This window comes from Hordeum vulgare, chromosome 7H, assembly GCF_904849725.1.
Source record: "Hordeum vulgare subsp. vulgare chromosome 7H, MorexV3_pseudomolecules_assembly, whole genome shotgun sequence".
NCBI classification, from domain to species: domain Eukaryota; kingdom Viridiplantae; phylum Streptophyta; class Magnoliopsida; order Poales; family Poaceae; genus Hordeum; species Hordeum vulgare.
This window is the reverse complement of record NC_058524.1, coordinates 463,149,486-463,167,279: the sequence shown is the minus strand read 5'-3', so window position 1 is coordinate 463,167,279 and position 17,794 is coordinate 463,149,486. Positions and strand designations below refer to the sequence as shown.

General features: G+C 46.6%; 1 protein-coding gene across 1 annotated transcript; it reads right to left on the bottom strand.

Annotated features, from left to right (window-relative positions):
* Nucleotides 1-6,888: 6,888 nt before the first annotated feature.
* On the bottom strand, nucleotides 6,889-9,895 carry LOC123407329 (ubiquitin-conjugating enzyme E2 28). Its single transcript, XM_045100444.1, has 4 exons — nucleotides 9,671-9,895; nucleotides 8,181-8,308; nucleotides 7,462-7,566; nucleotides 6,889-7,264 (listed from the first exon to the last, which is right to left on the bottom strand). The coding sequence occupies exons 1-4, from the start codon at nucleotides 9,738-9,740 to the stop codon at nucleotides 7,121-7,123; spliced, it is 447 nt and encodes a 148-aa protein (XP_044956379.1). The 5' UTR covers nucleotides 9,741-9,895; the 3' UTR covers nucleotides 6,889-7,120.
* Between the last annotated feature and the right edge of the window lie 7,899 nt (nucleotides 9,896-17,794).

Sequence of the window (17,794 nt, the reverse complement as noted above, 5' to 3'; positions counted from 1 at the left end):
CTAAGCGGGAAGCGTTAAGAAACATGGTTGATGTAGTGGTACAACTTCGTGATTCAAATCACCGTCGTCCCACGATCCATTCCGATCGAGCGCCGAATGGACGGCACCTCCGCGTTCAGCACATGTACAGCTCGATGACGATCTCCGCCTTCTTGATCCATCAAGAGATACGAGGAAGTAGGTGAGTTCTCCGGCAGCGTGACGGCGCGCCGGTGATGGTGATGATATACTCCTGCAGGGCTCCGCCCGATCTCCGTAGAAATCCGATCTAGTGGAAGAACTACGTGGTATAGGTTTGAGTTGCACGTGGCAAAGTTGTGTCTCAAAAGCCCTAAAAACCACCAACTTATATAGGAGGAGGGGAGGGGCTAGCCTTGGGGCTCAAGGGATCCCCAAGGGCACCGGCCGAAGGGAGGAGGTGGACTCCCACCCCAATTCGGTTTGGGGGAAGGAGTCCACTCCTTCCTTCCCACCTCCATCTTTCCTTTTTTTCCTTTGGTATTTTCTCCTTGTGGTGCCATAGACCACTTGGGATGGCCTCACCATCCCACTAAGGGCTGGTGCGCCACCCTAGTGCTACTGGGCTCACTCCCGGGTGGGTGGGCCCCTCCCGATGAATACCCGGAATCCATTCGTCACTCCCGGTACACTTCAGGTAATGCCCGAAATCTTTGCGGTGACCAAACAAAATCATCCTATATATCAATCTTCATTTCCAGACCATTCCGTAAACCCTCGTGACGTACGTGATCTCATCCGGGACTCCGAACAACATTCGGTCACCAACACATATAACTCAACTGTACTAAAACATCATCGAACCTTAAGTGTGCACACCCTGCGGGTATGAGAACTATGCAGACATGACCCGAGGCACTCCCCGGTCAATATCCAATAGGGGACCTGGATATCCATATTGGATCCTACATATTCGACGAAGATCTTATCAGTTCAACCTCTGTGCCAAGGATTCATATAATCCCGTATAACATTCCCTTTGTCCTTCGGTATGTTACTTGCCCGAGATTTGATCGTCGGTATCCCTATACGTATTTCAATCTCGTTACCGGCAAGTCTATTTACTTTTCCATAATACAAGATCTCGTGACTTACACTTGAGTCGCATTGCTTGCAAAGCTTGTATGTGATGTTGTATTACCGAGTGGGCCCCGAGATACCTCTCCGTCACACGGAGCGACAAATCCCAGTCTTTATCCATGCTAACTCAACGGACACCTTCGGAGATACCTCTAGAGCATCTTTATAGTCACCCAGTAACGTTGTGACGTTTGATACACACAAGGTATTCCTCCGATGTCAGTGAGTTACATGATCTCATGGTCACATGAATGAATACTTGACACGCAAAAAACAATAGCAACAAAATGACACGATCACATGCTAGTTCATAGTTTGGGTCTAGTCCATCACATGATTCACCTAATGATGTGATCCAGTTACCAAGTGACAACACTTGCATATGGTCAGAAATCCTTACCCATCCTTGATCAACTGGATAGCCAACTAGAGGCTTACTAGGGACATTGTTTTGTCTATATATCCACACATGTATCTATGATTTCATTCAATACAATTATAGCATGGATAATAAACGATTATCTTGAAACAGGAAATATAATAATAACTATTTTATCGTTGCCTCTAGGGCATATTTCCAACAAAGAATGCCTACCAGAAACTCGTTGATGAATCCAACGAGATCAGCTGCCTCATGTTGGCTTGTATGGAGCCCGATTTGCAACAACATTTCGAAGATGTTGGGGCTTTCGATAAGATCGAGAATATCAATAGCATGTTTCAGGTGCAAGCTAGGACCGAAAGGTTCGACGTATGGCGATCCTTGATGGATTGCAAACTGAACGAAGGTGATCCACTGAACCCGCATGTGATCAAGATGATCTGATACATGCAAGCATTGGATTGGTTGGGCTTCCTGCTCTTCGATGAGCTAGCTACCGATGCAGTTCTGGGTTCTCTTCCTGCTAACTATGGGGCATTTATCTCGAACTATCATATGGACGACATGGATAAGAATCTCACTGAATTGCATGGGGTGCTCAAGGTGTCAGAACAAGATATTAAGAAAGGCGCGCATCAAGTGTTGAGGGTGCAGAAATCGGCTAAGTTCAAGAAGAGTTGGTCCAAGAAAAAGGATAAGGTGAGGGGCACGGAGAAGGTTATCTCCGCCGCTGATCCAAAGTTAGGACTGGACTCAAAGAACATTTGATTTAATTGCAACGAAAGTTATCAATCAAAGAGGAACTGTAGCAAGTGGCTTGGTAAGCATGGAAAGAAGGCTGTAAATGCTTCTTCACGCGAAAGTACACTTGTTACATATGTTATAGACATTTACCTTGATTGCATACCTAGTAGCTCTTGGGTATTTGATACCGGATAGGGTGTTCATATTTGGAACTCGATGCACGTGCTTGTAAGAACTAGACGTGTGGCACACGAGGAGATTGACATGAGGGTCAGCAACAAAGAAAGAGTTGCTGCATTGGAGGTCAACACGATGCAACTCCAACTTCCTTCTGGATTTATTTTGGAATTGAATAATTGTTATTACATTCCCGCACTTAGTCGAAACATTATTTCTCCCTCATGCTTGACGAGTGAGGGTTATGAATTCAATTTAAATGACAATGGTTGCTCATTTTATTTGAATGAAACGTTCCACGGCTATGCACCCATTGTAGATGGGATATTTATTTTGAAACTGGAAGTGGAACCAGTCTATAACGTGAATGTCAAGAGGCATAAGCCTAATGAGATAAATCCGACATACTTTTGGGATCACCAGCTTGGACACATTAGTATGAAACGCATGAAGAAGCTCCATGATGATGGACTCCTAACTTCGTCCGACTTGGGGTCATTCGAGACATGTGAACCATGCTTGCTAGGCAAGATGACTAAGTCTCCTTTTGTAAGGAGTTGTGAAATGACATTCAACTTGTTGGAGCTTATACACAGTGATGAGTGTGGTCCAATGAGCACAACAACCAGGGGTTGCTATCAGCACTTCATGACTTTTACCGGTGACTCTAGTAGATATGGATATATCTATTTGATGAGGCACAAGTCAGAAACTTTTGAAAAGTTCAAAGAGTTTCAGAACAAGGTTGAAAATCAGCTCGGCAAGACAATAAAGCTTCTGCGATCAGATCGTGGAGGTGAGTATATGAGCTAGGAATTTGGTGATCATCTAAAAAGCAGAGGTATAGTACCTCACTCACTCATACGAGTACGACGTAAAGAAACGACATGTTCGGACGAAGAAATTGAACCTTCTTGGACATGGATCGATCGATGATGAGCAAGTAGGATTTACCCTTGTCATTCTGGGGATACGCTCCAGAAACTGTAGCTTTCACACTTCACAGGGTACCATCAAAATCTGTAGACAATACACCATATAAGATGTGGAGTGGGAAGAGTCCTAGTTTGTCTTTTTTAAAAGATTTCGGGATGTGAAGCATTTGTCAAGCAACGCATGTCACACAAGCTTACACCCAAGTCTGGTAAATCCATATTTGTGGGATATCCGAGGGAAACCTTGGGATACAACTTCTACAACCGAGAAGAGAACAAAGTGTTTGTTGCTCGGAGGCGATGCACTTGCGCCGCTCCGGCGAACCTGTACGTGGTATCCGACGACCGGTTGTTCCAGGGGGATCGGACAAGGAGGAGACAACTCTGGACGTGCTGCCCCAACTCTACTTTCGTTGCACGACACTGCTGGTCTAATGGTAACAATCTCTGATCCATCTCTGTAGCATGATCTTGATCATTCTGCGCGTGGGAAAATTTTATATTGTAGCCGATGCATCTAGCGTAGAACCCAACATCACCATCCTCCTCCTTATCCATCTCCTCCTTCGACCTCAGTTTTGGAGAGCGCGGAGGTTGACCCGCCTTTACGCGGGCGTGCTACCGGCCATCCATAGCGAAGACCTCCGCCATCATTTTCGTGTGGCACCCTATCTAGAGTTGTCCCCACCATGAATAAGCGGTTCTAGCCAACTAACATACGAGTATGCGAAGGGGCTCGGACAGGGTGGGGAGGGTTGGTTCTACGGCAACTCGGACAGTGGGCGCGAAGTGCTCGAAAGGGTAGGGTACTAGGGCGTGGCCGGGCAGCTTAAATTGCCAAAGCAAGCGAAGCGACATGTTGAATGCAGTAAACGAGCATCAACCTTGGGGTGAGGGGTTTGCCGAGCCCGAACATTCGCCATGTCAGACTCTGACATCACGGACCCATGACGTCTGAAATCTTGCAAACCAGCACCAATAATGGGAGAGATTTAATGAGTCCATAGTCTGAAAGTCCGTCATGTTGGACTCTAAGGCTCGCCATAGTGGGGAGTATCATATAGTAATATCATGCATATGATAGTATTGTACTCGCTCCATTCCTAAATATAAGTCTTTTTAGAGGTTTTACTAGGGGACTACATATGGATGTATATAGACATACTGTAAAATGTAGATTCATTCATTTTGCTCCGTATGTAGTTCCTTAGTGAAATCTCTTAAAAGACTTATATTTAGGAAAGGGGGGGGGTATGATACTACCTCCATAATGCATAGTATCATAAACTAGTATCATAGATGACCTCATTTATTGACATGCATGACACATAGTAGCATTGCATTTAACATGTTAATATGTCTACCTATGTTACTCTAACCCTCTTTTCATCTTTAATTAGCTGCCACATCAACATGTTTGCTAGTCCCAAATACATGATACTACGTAAGTTATTTTAAATATGGCTAGCCTGACAACACTAACCCATCCAAAACCCCTCACCCCATCTCGTGAGGTCCCCATGAATGCAAAGTGGCCATGACTAGTGTGGAACCCTAAGAAGCGGACAGAGATCCAGTGACCGGCGGCCAGCCAGCCGTCGGATGAAGGATGTGCAGTCCAGATAAAAAAGGGTAGCAAAAAACACTGTGGCTGGTACTGTAGCAAAATACTGTAGACAGCGTGGGTAAACGATGTTAATGTAGCTGGGGTTCGGATCTGTCCGTTGATCCTTGATCCGACGGTCTAGCGAAGGGAGCCAGTCACCGTACGGTTCACCAGTGACTTGTGTACAGCAAGTCACTGGATCTCAGGCCAACTCCACCGCACGACCCCAAACGGACGTCCGGTTTGGCCGGATTTTGTCCGTTTGGGACGGCAATGGGTTCGCCCATGTCTGCTTCTGTCCGTTGGGTCGTGCGTGCGCCCACCGCGCGGCCGCACCCCAAATCATGTTCATGTTGGACGTGATTAAAAAAATAGAAAAATTAACTAAAAAGTAAATAAACGCAGTTAAAAAAAACTTAAACATAACATTAACATAAAAAAAGGGCCCAGTTTTCACGGCCACAAAACGGCCCAGTTAGACATAATTAACATAAAAAAACGCCGATGTCGTGGCCGTCGCCGTCTTCACTGGCCGCCGGTGTCGTCGTCGCCGCCGTCGGTGACGAAGTCGGCGTAGGCCGGCGGCGTCTAGAGGTGGGTCAACGGTCCGTGGTGCGCGGGGGCAGGCTGGAAGCTCGCAGGTGCGTGCAGCACCTCCTCCCGTGGCGAGGCGTCCCGCTCCGGTGACCGCGGCGGCGTGGGCACCAGTTCACGCCCCCCCCCCCCCCCCCACTGCCTGCGCCATCTCCGGCGCCGTGTACGACCAGCTCCACTGCTGGCCCACCAGATCCGGAGGGAACGCGGCCACCGGGGCGTCTTCCATCACCTCCTCCTGCTGCTTCAGCTCGGGGATGGCGACGTCGCCGGCCGCAGAGAGGGCCATCGCGTCCTCTAGGCCCGGCCATTGGCGTTCATCATGCGTCATCATGGAGTCCTCCATGACACGCTGCATGAGTCGGGCCTCCTCCTGCGCTGTCATGCGAGGAGGTGGAGGTGGTGACGGAGACGGGGAAGGGGACGACATGGGCGTGAGGCCGCGCACCTCCCGTGGCTGTCGCGGCCCCGACATCGTGCCGGTGAAGTAGGAGGCGCGCCGCACGTCGTGCTCGTCCCTGAGCCACATGTCCCCGAGGATGGAGTCAGCGACGTACCTGTCGTCGTAGTACAGGTCGTCGGGGAGGAGGCGGCAGCGGCGCTCGATCTCGTCGCGGCGCGCACGGCCACTCATCGACACCGGCGGGATCAGGACCCGATCGGCGGAGAGGTGCCAGACGTTGGGGAGGTGGACGTCGCTCCAGGGGACCGGCGTCCTCGTCTCCCAGTAGCGCCGGCATACCTCAACGATGAGGTACTGTCGGTTGCGCTGGCCGGCGGGCCTAGGGCCGATGGTGAAGGGAGCAGGCGCGAAGGCCCGGCGCGGTGGCGATGCGTCCTCCTCCTTCACGGAGCCGCGGCGGCGTCCCGACGAGGAGCCAGCCTCGCGGTCGTGCTTTCCCTTGCGGCCGTAGTTCCACAGCCCCATGGCTGCGAGGTGGGCGGCTGGCGAGTTCGAGGAGGCTAGAGTTTGGGTGTCGGGTTTCAAGGAGGCCGCGGGGTGGCGATGGGAAGTGTAGACGACGACCGGTCCATTGCTTCCCCATTTAAGAAGGAACGCGACCTCCACTGCTTTCCCATTTAAGGAATGCAACCGTTCCCTGGGCAACGTTGGAGGCCCTTAACCGGAGCATAGTCCAACAGAGTGGGCATTCAGGTTCATCCGTGCAGCCTATGAAGATCAGACATCATAGAGAAACCCAAATATGATGTTTGGCAATTTTACATATGCTCTCAGTTTTTTACATCTAACGGGAGGTCATTTCAAGCTTCATGGGCAACAAATGCAAGAGTAGCATCCAGACAATATCCAGTAAAAAAGGGACAAAAGACAAGGGAGGGCACCAATCAGGTCAAGCAACGGAACGACTTTAGTTTCAGTTCCCATCTCTATTAATTTGTTGGATGGGTGCACCCATAGACCCATACAGGCCTTCTGCCATCACTTCACAATATGACACTTGAATTCAGTCAGGTAGGTGGACAGTACAATCCCATATAGCAGCAGCAGAACAGGAACAAAGATACATTAGGTGTAACAAGCGAAGATGGCTCCAACATCATCCTCCACCTAGGCTCGCAGGGTCAGCCCATCGCGTACTTCTGGGTCCAGCTCCTCGCTGTGGACTCATACTTCGCACGGTCGCTCTTGTACATGTGCGCAATCTCCGGGACCAACGGGTCGTCGGGGTTTGGGTCCGTTAGTAGAGAGCAGATTGAAAGGAGCACCTGGAAATAGGGGCTTGTAAGATAAACGTGCAACTGGAGAACAAATGCTGCAATGTTATTGCACAGGGATTTCTTTGACATGCTTCCACTAAGCTGTAAGAATTAAAACTACTGGAACTCCAGCTTCATGACAGGTATCGCAGCTGGTTGGCATGAGCGAGTTTGTAACAAAACCATGAAAAGAAGAATCGTCTCACCTTTGATACTGTCAATGCAGGGCTCCATTGCTCCTTCAAGATATCAAGACAGATGCTTCCATTGCTGTTGATATTTGGGTGGAAAACCTTTGTTTTAAATGCAACCTGGAAAATTGTTTCCAGCAGAATTTAGCTAGAGGGAGTGCGGAGCAAAGACAAGCATTTCAGATTTACTTGAAATGTTAAAAAACATTTGGCAAAGCAGTTGCAACTACTTAGACCATTGCTATAGAACAAATATTTTATCTACATGTGCTAGTATGGGACAAAAAAATAACATGAATCCCTCCTAGTCAACCTCCACCACATGCAAGTAATCATTGTTATGTAACATGCATCTCAATTATCATACTAGCTCATTTTCTCAATAAGCACAATTCAATCACCATAATATTACTAGAACATGCATCATGCAAGAATCATCCGCTGTACATGCCAAGAACAAGAGTTTGGTATACAGGTCCAGTGATTAATACACAAACAGAAAAGGGACGTGCTAATAGATGAACCATTCCTCCGACTCTTGACACAGTTTGTCCGATAGATTTATAGTAATTAAGCTTGAATAATTTTTTTAGGAGCATTAATGCAAGACGTTGGCAAGGAAGTTTCTTAACAGGGCTTCGGGGAATCTCAAGGAGCTAGAGAGTTGAAAAGGCAAGCACTGTTGTATCCTCCTAGGAATAATTTCAGATCATTGCATACACTCGACTGCATACCTTGGGTGGCTTGAATGGGTAGTCCGGGGGAAAGTGAATAGTAACCAAAAATACACCACCAGCATATGGGCTTTCAGATGGACCCATGATCGTCGCTTGCCAGTGGAACATATCTTCTGCCACAGGACCTGTTCAGTGAAAACCAGGTATTTTAGTCATACATTGGAGCCTTAATATAGTTCTCATGGTGCTATTGCACACAATGGGATAAGAAATGATACTTCAAAAAGGGGACAGTAACAGCACATTACTAGCAAATCTTAGCAGAGAACTCCCAAGGTTATGATGGTCAGCAATGCTTGACTACGACCATGCATATTCATGTGTACCCCACACATCCACAAACAAACTGTTGACTACAGATAGTCTCAGTGTTTTTTACTCCATCAATATGTAATGATGTGGTGATTGATTACTTGTTCAAGATGGGGAAACTAGTAAGTTAAACAGGGAGTCCAGATGCAAACAACGCAAGAATAAATAACTATAGATTACTCCCTCCGTTCCTAAATATAAGTCTTTGTAGAGATTTCACTAGTGGACTACGTACGGATGTATATAGACATACTTTAGAGTATAGATTCAATCATTTTGCTCCGTATGTAGACCCTTAGTGAAATCGCTTAAAAGACTTATATTTAGGAACGGAGGGAGTATATCAAAGCTACCATGATCATTTTTAGTGCCTATCAGCAGCTAGAAGCAATTTTGCTGAACCGTTGTTGGTAAGTTGGTAGGCAAGTATTATAAGCATGGTTACAACACATTATTAGTAGCAAAGCTTAACGGAAGTACTTCCGAGGTGGTAAGTTCAGGGATGCTTGACTACAAGCATGCATAGTCATGGGTACCCCAGAGGTTAGGATGTTCTGGAATGCTGCTTGCATAAGCATCAACGCAGGAGCAACCATCAATATGTAGTGATGTAATGACAGATTATATGTGTTCAAAAGGGTAAAAGTATTATATTAACCCGAAGTCCAGATACGAAAGAAATGAACAAACGGTAGATTACATCACAACAGCCGTGATCATTTTTAGTGCATATTTGGTAATTGGTAGGCGAGCCTGGCTATTTGCGGTAGGTGTTTGGTCCACTGCCACAGTTCTCCTTGCAGGAAAAGTAGAGCTACCATTTTATGTGCGCCAGTAGGCTAACAGTATTGGCTCATGAGCACGGGATAACCAGCGACCAGTTTGCTCCGCACCGGTTTGCCCTCCCTTTCAGATCCTTACTGGCTACCGCAATTTCTCCAGGTTCTACACAGAAATTTCCAAAAGCAGTCGATTCCCCGGAACTACAGTTTCTAGCAAATAAGTAGATCCTCTCAATTAATCGACATGCATATATATCTATCTAGCGACGAGCCCACGAAAACGACAGATCATCACACATGCATGCATCTGCCACCGAGGGATCTTCCATGGAAGTGCAGTAAATAAGCAGAGCTAGCGAGCAATAAATAAGTAGATCTGGCGGCGGAAATTACCGGCGCTGCAGGAGGTGGGGGGGTCCCTCTGCAGGTCCTTGAGCTCCTTGAGGATCCGCTTGGACGCCATGGGGACGGGGACGGGGCCGGGCTAATCAAGCAGGCAGCGGTGCTAGCTCCGATTCCAATCGAAATCGAGAGGAAGAAGGGGGTGGGACGGAGTGGGGAATAGATCGACGGGGAGCGCGTATAAGTAGTTGAGGTGGCGTGCGGCGCGGGGGAGGAGAGAGGAGATTGGGTTGGGTTGGGGCGGAGGATGGTCACGGCACGCTGGGCGGTCTCCGGAAGCTTCCGGCCTGGGTGGAGCACGCGGTATTGCGTACTGGCGACCGGGCCGGTGCTGGCTGGCTGGCTGGCTGGCTACGGTGGTGGCCGGGCGCGCGGTCGGTCGCGTTAGACGGACGCGGCTTTCCCCACGAGGGTGCGGGGAAACGGGTCGGCGACGCGTTTGGTTCTCCTTCTCCTTTTCTCTTGCTTTTTCCTGGGACCCGGCCTCTCTCCTTTCTCTTGGAAGAAGCACTCGGTGATGTAAAAATTCGAACTTATCCGTCGGGCTCCACCACATGACGACCTTGTTTTCTTTTTTTTAGGGTCATGACGACCTTGTTGGTCAAAATTGTTTTGCTTACTGAACCGCCAGCTTCCATGAAGTTGATCATCAAATTGGTGTTTTCCTAGCAGATTAACGAGTTTTTCCGTTATTATTTCTGCGATGAATCTAACACGTACAATGGGATGTAGCAGAATCGAGATTAATTCGGATAGTATGAAGGTGATATAGAAGCTCTAAAGGAGGGCAACTTTTCATCAGTTGCTAATGTCATGTTCAATGATTGTTATTGTTGAAATTAGTAGTGGGTCTTAGTCCCATAAGAGAATTTCAGAAACCTTTAAGTGTCCATGTAGGTGGTGCCATGACAAGGTGGTGGTGGGAAGTTTAGTTCCACCCCGCTAGTGGAGAAAAAGTTAGATCCCTTTATAAGGGTCTCTCTTCCACATGTTATTGGAGAGTGAGAAGAGAAGATGCCCTCGCGCACTCCTCCTCCGCCGTCCACCTCGCCACATCGTGGGCGATTAGGTTTTTGGGAAGCGATCACGCGACTGCTCGCTTCATCTACGTCCTCGTCTCGCCCTTGAAGCTTCCACTCCTGTTTGTTTTAGTACTAGCAACTATATGCGTAGTATGTGCTAGATTAGTTCATGTTTTGCTGTTGCACTGAAACCGGATAAGTTTATCGGTATTTATTTCAAGCGTTGGCAAACGAAAACCGCATTATGGCTCACGGCTATGAACGTGTTCTGGGTAGCCGGTGTCACTCCCACGGAAACGATCTCTGCTGAACAGCAGAAGATGTTCGCGGAGGCCACCGTCCTATTCCTTGGAGCAGTTATTAGAGTGATCGGGGATAAGCTGGTTGATGCATATTTACATATGCATGTTGCCAAGGAGCTGTGGGAGGCGCTCGAATCTAAATTCGGGGCCACTGATGCTGAGAGTGAGATGTATGTTATGGATGAAAAGACCTCGATGACGCCTAGAGGGGGTGAATAGGCTATTTAAAAACTTCTTCGGATTTGGCTTGAACCTAATGCGGAAATAAACTAAGAGGGTACTTGTCAAGCACAAATCCTAAATGCACTAGGCACTGCAACGTGTATCAACAACACGATCTACCAAGATGGACAAAATACAGTTACTAACAAGCACAAGTAAGTTACACAAACTTACTTGAGCTATATCACACGACAAGTAGGTGAACCACACAAGATACTAGGTCACACTATATCAACACGATGTATCAAGGGATGCAAGTATGAACGTGTGGATATAGAGGGTATGCTTGAATGATTAATCCTGTACAAGAAATGGCCAACACAATATAATGAGCACAAGCAATATGCAATGTATGTATGCTCAAATAACACAAGTAAACCACAAGTAAGGAGTTAGGGTTAAGGATAACCAAGGTCACTGAGACGAAGATGTATCCCGATGTTCACTTCCTTGGAGGGAAGCTAGTCACCGTTAGAGAGGTGGATGTTACCACGAAGGCACACCAACGCCACGAAGGCTCACCCTATTCTCCCTTTGAGTTAACACCACGAAGGCGTTTCTCAACCACTAGTGGTAAGCCTTTGAGGTGGCTTCCAAACCCTCACAAACTTTTCCGGGGGAAATCACACGGATTGATTCCTCTCCGAAGAACTCCTACCGCCTAGGAGTCTCCAACCTCCAAGAGTAACAAGATCACGGGGAATGCTCAAAACTTGCTCAAATCACAAATAGCTTGGGTTGAGAGAAGGAGAGGGAGACGATCTATCTTTTGATTGGAACAACTCTCAAAGGGGCTCACAAATGCTCTTGGGATGTAAGATTTGGAGTGAGCAAATGTGTGTGAGGTGGAAATGTGTTCTTATAAGGATAAGACTGTGTTGGGCAACCCTCTCACGAAGTGGGAGGGGGGTATTTATAGTGAGGAGAGAAAAAGAGTCGTTGGGGACACTTTAAGTCACACAGGGTCCGGACGTCTGACAGTTGTCGGAAGTCCGGGCATCCGCGAGGGGTCGGACGTCCGACAGGGGTCGGTCGTCCGAGGCCTGTAGATACGACTGAAACTATTTTGAATTAAACAGCGACCGGACGTCCGACAGGGGTCGGTCGTCCGAGGCCTGAAGATACGACTGAACCTATGTTGAATTTATCAGCCACCGGACGTCCGTAGAGGACCGGAAATCCGAGTTATACATCTCAACTTCTACTGGTGGTAGGTTCCGGATTTCCGACAGGTGTCGGACGTCCGGCGCTCGGACGTCCGGAGGGAGCCGGATATCCGAGATATAGAACTCATGTTCTTCTGGTGCAGGGCTCCGGATTTCCGAAGCGAGTCGGTCGTCCGAGCCTTGACCGGCCCTCGGACGTCCGGAGGGAGCCGGAAATCCGAGTTATATAGCTCAAGTTTCTCTGGTGCATAGTTCCGGGACGTCCAGAGAGAGCCGGAAGTCCGAGTTATATGGCTGTGATTTCTCTGGTATAGGATTCCGGATTTCCGAAGCTGTCGGTCGTCCGGCCCTCGGACGTCCGGAGGAGGCCGGATGTCCGAGGCACTGGTTCTGTTTTCAGATAACAGCAGAGCAGTGGAGATGTGGTCTGAACAGAAAGTGAAGATGTAGTTTGAGCAAGTTCATCACAAAACCTGTGATCCCCTCTTAATAGTGCGGGATCCCTAAGGACTCAAGAATCATAAAAGAGTACTGATGATCCATACTTGAGTGTATACTTTTATTCGCTGATCATCACTCCGCACAACTAACGTCAAAGGAACTCATACCTTTGAGTTAGCCCTTTCACCTGAGCTTGATGTTGTTGTTCCTTCTTGGCTCAAGTTGAAAGCAAGACATGATGAAGTCTTCAAGTAGCTTTCCCATACACAATGCGGAAAGCCTAGCTTATGTATTCATCTTCATTTGTCCACCATGTGAACATCCACAAGAATCAAGCATGTAGTGCTCAGAAATGCTTATCTTGATCTTGTCCTTGTTAGCACATGAGGTTGTCCTTATCAACATCCTTGTTAGCTTATGTTTCAATGATATATTCGTGCTGATCCACTTGAACTTGCACACCACAATCTTGATGACGATCACCACTTGACGTCATCCTTCATGGGTTGTATGAGATCTTCCTTTTGACGCAAGCCCAATGAAAGCACACCTAACCCCCACACAGAAGTCTCACAAAGACCATGAGTTAGTACACAAACACGTAATGGACAATGCTTACCGTACCATGGGATCACTTGATCCCTCTCAGTACATCTTATACGCTTTGTGTGTTGATCATCTTGATTTACTCTTTGTCTGAGATCTTGATCAACCTAGTGTTTCTATGACCATTCTTTGGATAATACCTTGAATAACATCTTGGTCATCATATAAACTCCTTGAACCCAACAGATGGACTTCAAGAAGTGCATGTGGACAAATCCTATAAATATAACTTAAGGCAACCATTAGTCCATAGGAATTGTCATCAATTACCAAAACCACATATGGAGATATATGCTCTAACAATGGAGCAGTTCCACAATTACAAAATGGTTGACAACCGTTCTGTATTGGAACAGGCTCATGAGATATTATGCATAGCTAAAGAACTTGGGGTTCTTAAGTGCAATTTGTCGGGCAAGTTTGTCGTGGGCTGTATAATTGCTAAGCTCCCTAATTCCTGGAGGAACTTTGCTACTACTCTGAAACATCAGAGGCGTGAGTTCTCAGTAGAGGACATCATCGGCCATCTGAGTGTTGAGCAAAATTCGAGAGCAAAGGACTCCAATGGAAAAGCGGCCAAAAGCTCTTCTCTTGCCAATATGGTACATCAAAGGAACTTCAATTCCCACAAGTCCAAGGGAAAGAATTATGTCCAATAGAATACCAACTTCAAGAAGAAGGGAAAGAAGACCTTCAAGAAGAATAAGAAGGGAGAGGGTTGCTTTACTTGTGGTTCTGAGGAACATTGGGCGAACAAGTGCCCAAACAAGTACAAGAAGCCGGCGCATGACTCTAAGTCTGCTAATATGATTTTGGGCTACAATGAAAGTGGTGCATCTGGGTACGGTAATTTATTTACTGTATTTTCAGTTTGTTAGTCTACCGATTGGTGGGTGGACACATGTGCAAATATTCATGTGTGTGCTGACATCTCATTGTTCTCTTCTTATCAGGCCACGGGTCGCGAGTCCGTATTGATGGGGAATGGCGCGAGTGCTTCTGTTCTTGGTGTTGGCATGGTCGATCTGAAGTTTACTTCGGGAAGGATCGTGCAGCTGAAGAACGTGCAGCATGTCCCCGCCATCAAGAAGAACCTCGTTAGTGGCTCCCTTCTGTGTAGAGAAGGGTTTAAGTTGGTATTCGAGTCTAATAAAGTAGTTGTTACCAAATATGGACTTTTTGTTGGTAAAGGTTATGAATGCGGAGGTTTGTTCCGCTTTTCCCTTGCAGATTTTTTGTAATAAAGTCGTGAACAATATTCATTCGAGTGTTAATGAATCTGAAGTTTGGCATTCACGTCTTTGTCACATAAGTTTCGGTGTTATGTCGCGGCTAGCAAAACTGAATTTAATCCCGACTTTCACTTTAGCCAAAGGTTCTAAGTGCCATTCGTGTGTGCAAGCAAAGCAACCTCGCAAGCCTCACAAGGCTGCACAGGAGAGACACTTGACACCATTAGAACTCATACATTCTGATCTTTGTGAGATGAATGGTGTGTTGACTAAAGGCGGAAAGAAATATTTCATGACACTGATAGATGATTTCACTAAATATTGCTATGTGTATCTGTTAAATACTAAAGATGAGGCTCTACACTACTTTAAAATCTATAAGGCATAAGTTGAGAATCAACTTGAAAAGAAAATTAAACGAGTCCGGTCTGATCGTGGTGGAGAGTACTTCTCAAACGAATTTGATTCATTTTGTGCGGAACACGGCATTATTCATGAGAGGACGTCTCCCTATTCACCCCAGTCAAACGGGGTTGCCGAGCGGAAAAAACCGTACTCTAACTGATTTGGTTAACGCCATGTTAGATACATCGGGTTTATCCAAGGCATGGTGGGGGAGGCTATATTGACCGCGTGTCATGTCCTGAATAAGGTTCCTACAAAAGATAATGAGGTCACTCCCTACAATGAGTGGTCGAAGAGAAGGACGATGCTCTCGTACTTACGTACTTGGGGCTACTTGGCGAAAGTCAATGTACCGATCCCCTAGAAGCGTAAGCTTGGACCAATGACTGTGGACTGCGTTAGTTTGGGATACGCTAAGAATAGCGTAGGATATAGATTTCTAGTAGTAAAATCTGAGGTACCTGACGTGAAGGTCGGTACAATAACGGAGTCGAGGGATGCTACATTCTTTGAGGATATATTTCCCATGGGAGATATGCAAAGCACTTCTAGACAGGAATCCAAGATAACTCCCGAGCCTGCCATTCCTATGGAATATTATGAACAAACACATATGATAATCCTAAGGAGGATGACAAGGAAACCCTTGGTAGGGGAAAGAGACAAAGGACTGCAAAGACCTTTGGTGATGATTTCTTCGTATACCTCGTGGATGATAATCCCACTGCTATTTCAGAAGCGTATGCTTCTCCAGATGCTGATTACTGGAAAGCTGCGGTCCTTAGCGAGATGGATTCCATCATGGCTAATGGGACATGGGAAATTACTGATCGTCCATATGTTTGCAAACCATTGGGATGCAAGTGGGTGTTCAAAAGGAAGCTTAGGCCCGATGGTACGATTGAAAAGTACAAGGCTAGGCTTGTGGCCAAGGGCTATGCCCAGAAAGAAGAAGAAGATTTCTTCGATACTTATTCACGTGTGGCTAGACTCACCACCATTCGAGTACTACTCTCACTGGCGGCCTCTCATGGTCTTCTCATTCATCAAATGGACGTTAAGACGGCTTTCCTGAACGGAGAGCTAAATGAGGAAATATATATGCAACAGCCAGATGGCTTTGTGATAGAAGGTCAGGAAGGAAAGGTGTGTAAGTTGCTGAAATCTTTATATGGTCTGAGACAAGCACCTAAGCAATGGCATGAGAAGTTTAATACAACTCTGACATCTGTTGGCTTCGTTGTTAATGAAGCTGACAAATGTGTATACTATCTCCATGGTGGGGGCGAAGGAGTTATATTGTGCTTGTATGTTGATGACATACTGATATTTGGAACCAACCTCAAAGTAATTGAGGAGGTTAAGTCTTTTCTATCTCAAAACTTTGAGATGAAGGACCTTGGGGTGGCTCATGTTATCTTGAACATCAAGATTTTGAGAGATGATGAGGGTGGGATTACACTTTTGCAATCCCACTATGTTGAGAAGATTTTGAGTCACTTTGGATATTCAAACTGCAAAATTTCTCAAACACCATATGATCCTAGTGTGCTTATTCGAAAGTTTAAAGGCACAGCTATAGATCAATTGAGTTTCTCTCAAATTATCGGTTCGCTTCTGTACCTAGCTAGCGCAACGAGGCATGACATCGCGTCTGCTGTAAGCAAACTTAGCCGGTTTGTTGCAAACCCGGGCGATGTTCATTGGCGTGCTATTGAAAGAATTATGCGCTACTTGAAAGGTACTGTCAACCACGGACTTCACTATATGGGATACCCATCAGTACTTGAAGGGTATAGTGATGCGAATTGGATCTCTGATGCTGATGAGATGAAGGCCACTACTGGGTATATGTTTCCTCTTGGGGGTGGTGCTGTTTCTTGGAAGTCTTGCAAGAAAACGATCTTAACGAGATCGACAATGGAAGCAGAATTAACAGCATTAGACACATCTGGTGTCGAAGCAGAATTTCTTCAAGATCTTTTGATGGACTTACCTGTGGTTGAGAAGCCGGTTCCGACTATCCTTATGAACTGCGATAATCAAACATTTATTGTCAAAGTGAAGAGTTCAAAGGATAATATGAAGTCCAACAAACATATAAGAATGAGATTGAAGTCTGACAGACGTTTGAGAAACTCCGGAGTGATAGCGTTGGCTTACATCCAAACGGCTAAGAATCTGGCAGATCCCTTTACTAAAGGGCTATCACGTGTTGTGATAGATAGTTCATCGAGGGAGATGGGTATGAGACCCACATGAGTTGCCATGGCAGTAACCCAACCTATATGATCGGAGATCCCGTGAAGTAGGACATGGGAAAACAAGCCAGTGGTGAACTGAGGAGAGTAACTTTACTAACCCACTCCGTTGGAGATGCAATACTCTCGGATACTGTATGGTAGGATGACTACTGTCTTAATGTGTTCTAAAGCTTATGTGTAAGCAAGATGCTGTCCTACGGAGCGATCTTTGGAGGAACACACCTATATGAGCCTGACTGCTGGTCACAGTCTATGAGATTGGGGTGATCTCTAGTAAACTCATGAATAGACAGGAGTGTGACTTATATGCTCCACCCGAGGGGTCAGCCTTCGGTAGCCTAGTACTAGTAAGACTTGTGGTGAAGCCTCTTTACGCCAAACTGACAATTCAAGGCATAGTCCATTGTTCAGTTGTAAAGGGGTGTAGCTACTTGTTCTAAGTGAAGCTCAACCTT

Coding starts and splice junctions, on each gene's coding strand:
- LOC123407329 (XM_045100444.1), bottom strand. CDS start 9,740: ATGGCGTCCAAGCGGATCCTCAAGGAGCTCAAGGACCTGCAGAGGGAC. Junction 7,567..8,180: donor ACCCATTCAAGCCACCCAAG/GTATGCAGTCGA, acceptor ACAATTTTCCAG/GTTGCATTTAAAACAAAGGT. Junction 7,265..7,461: donor CTGCATTGACAGTATCAAAG/GTGAGACGATTC, acceptor CCCTATTTCCAG/GTGCTCCTTTCAATCTGCTC.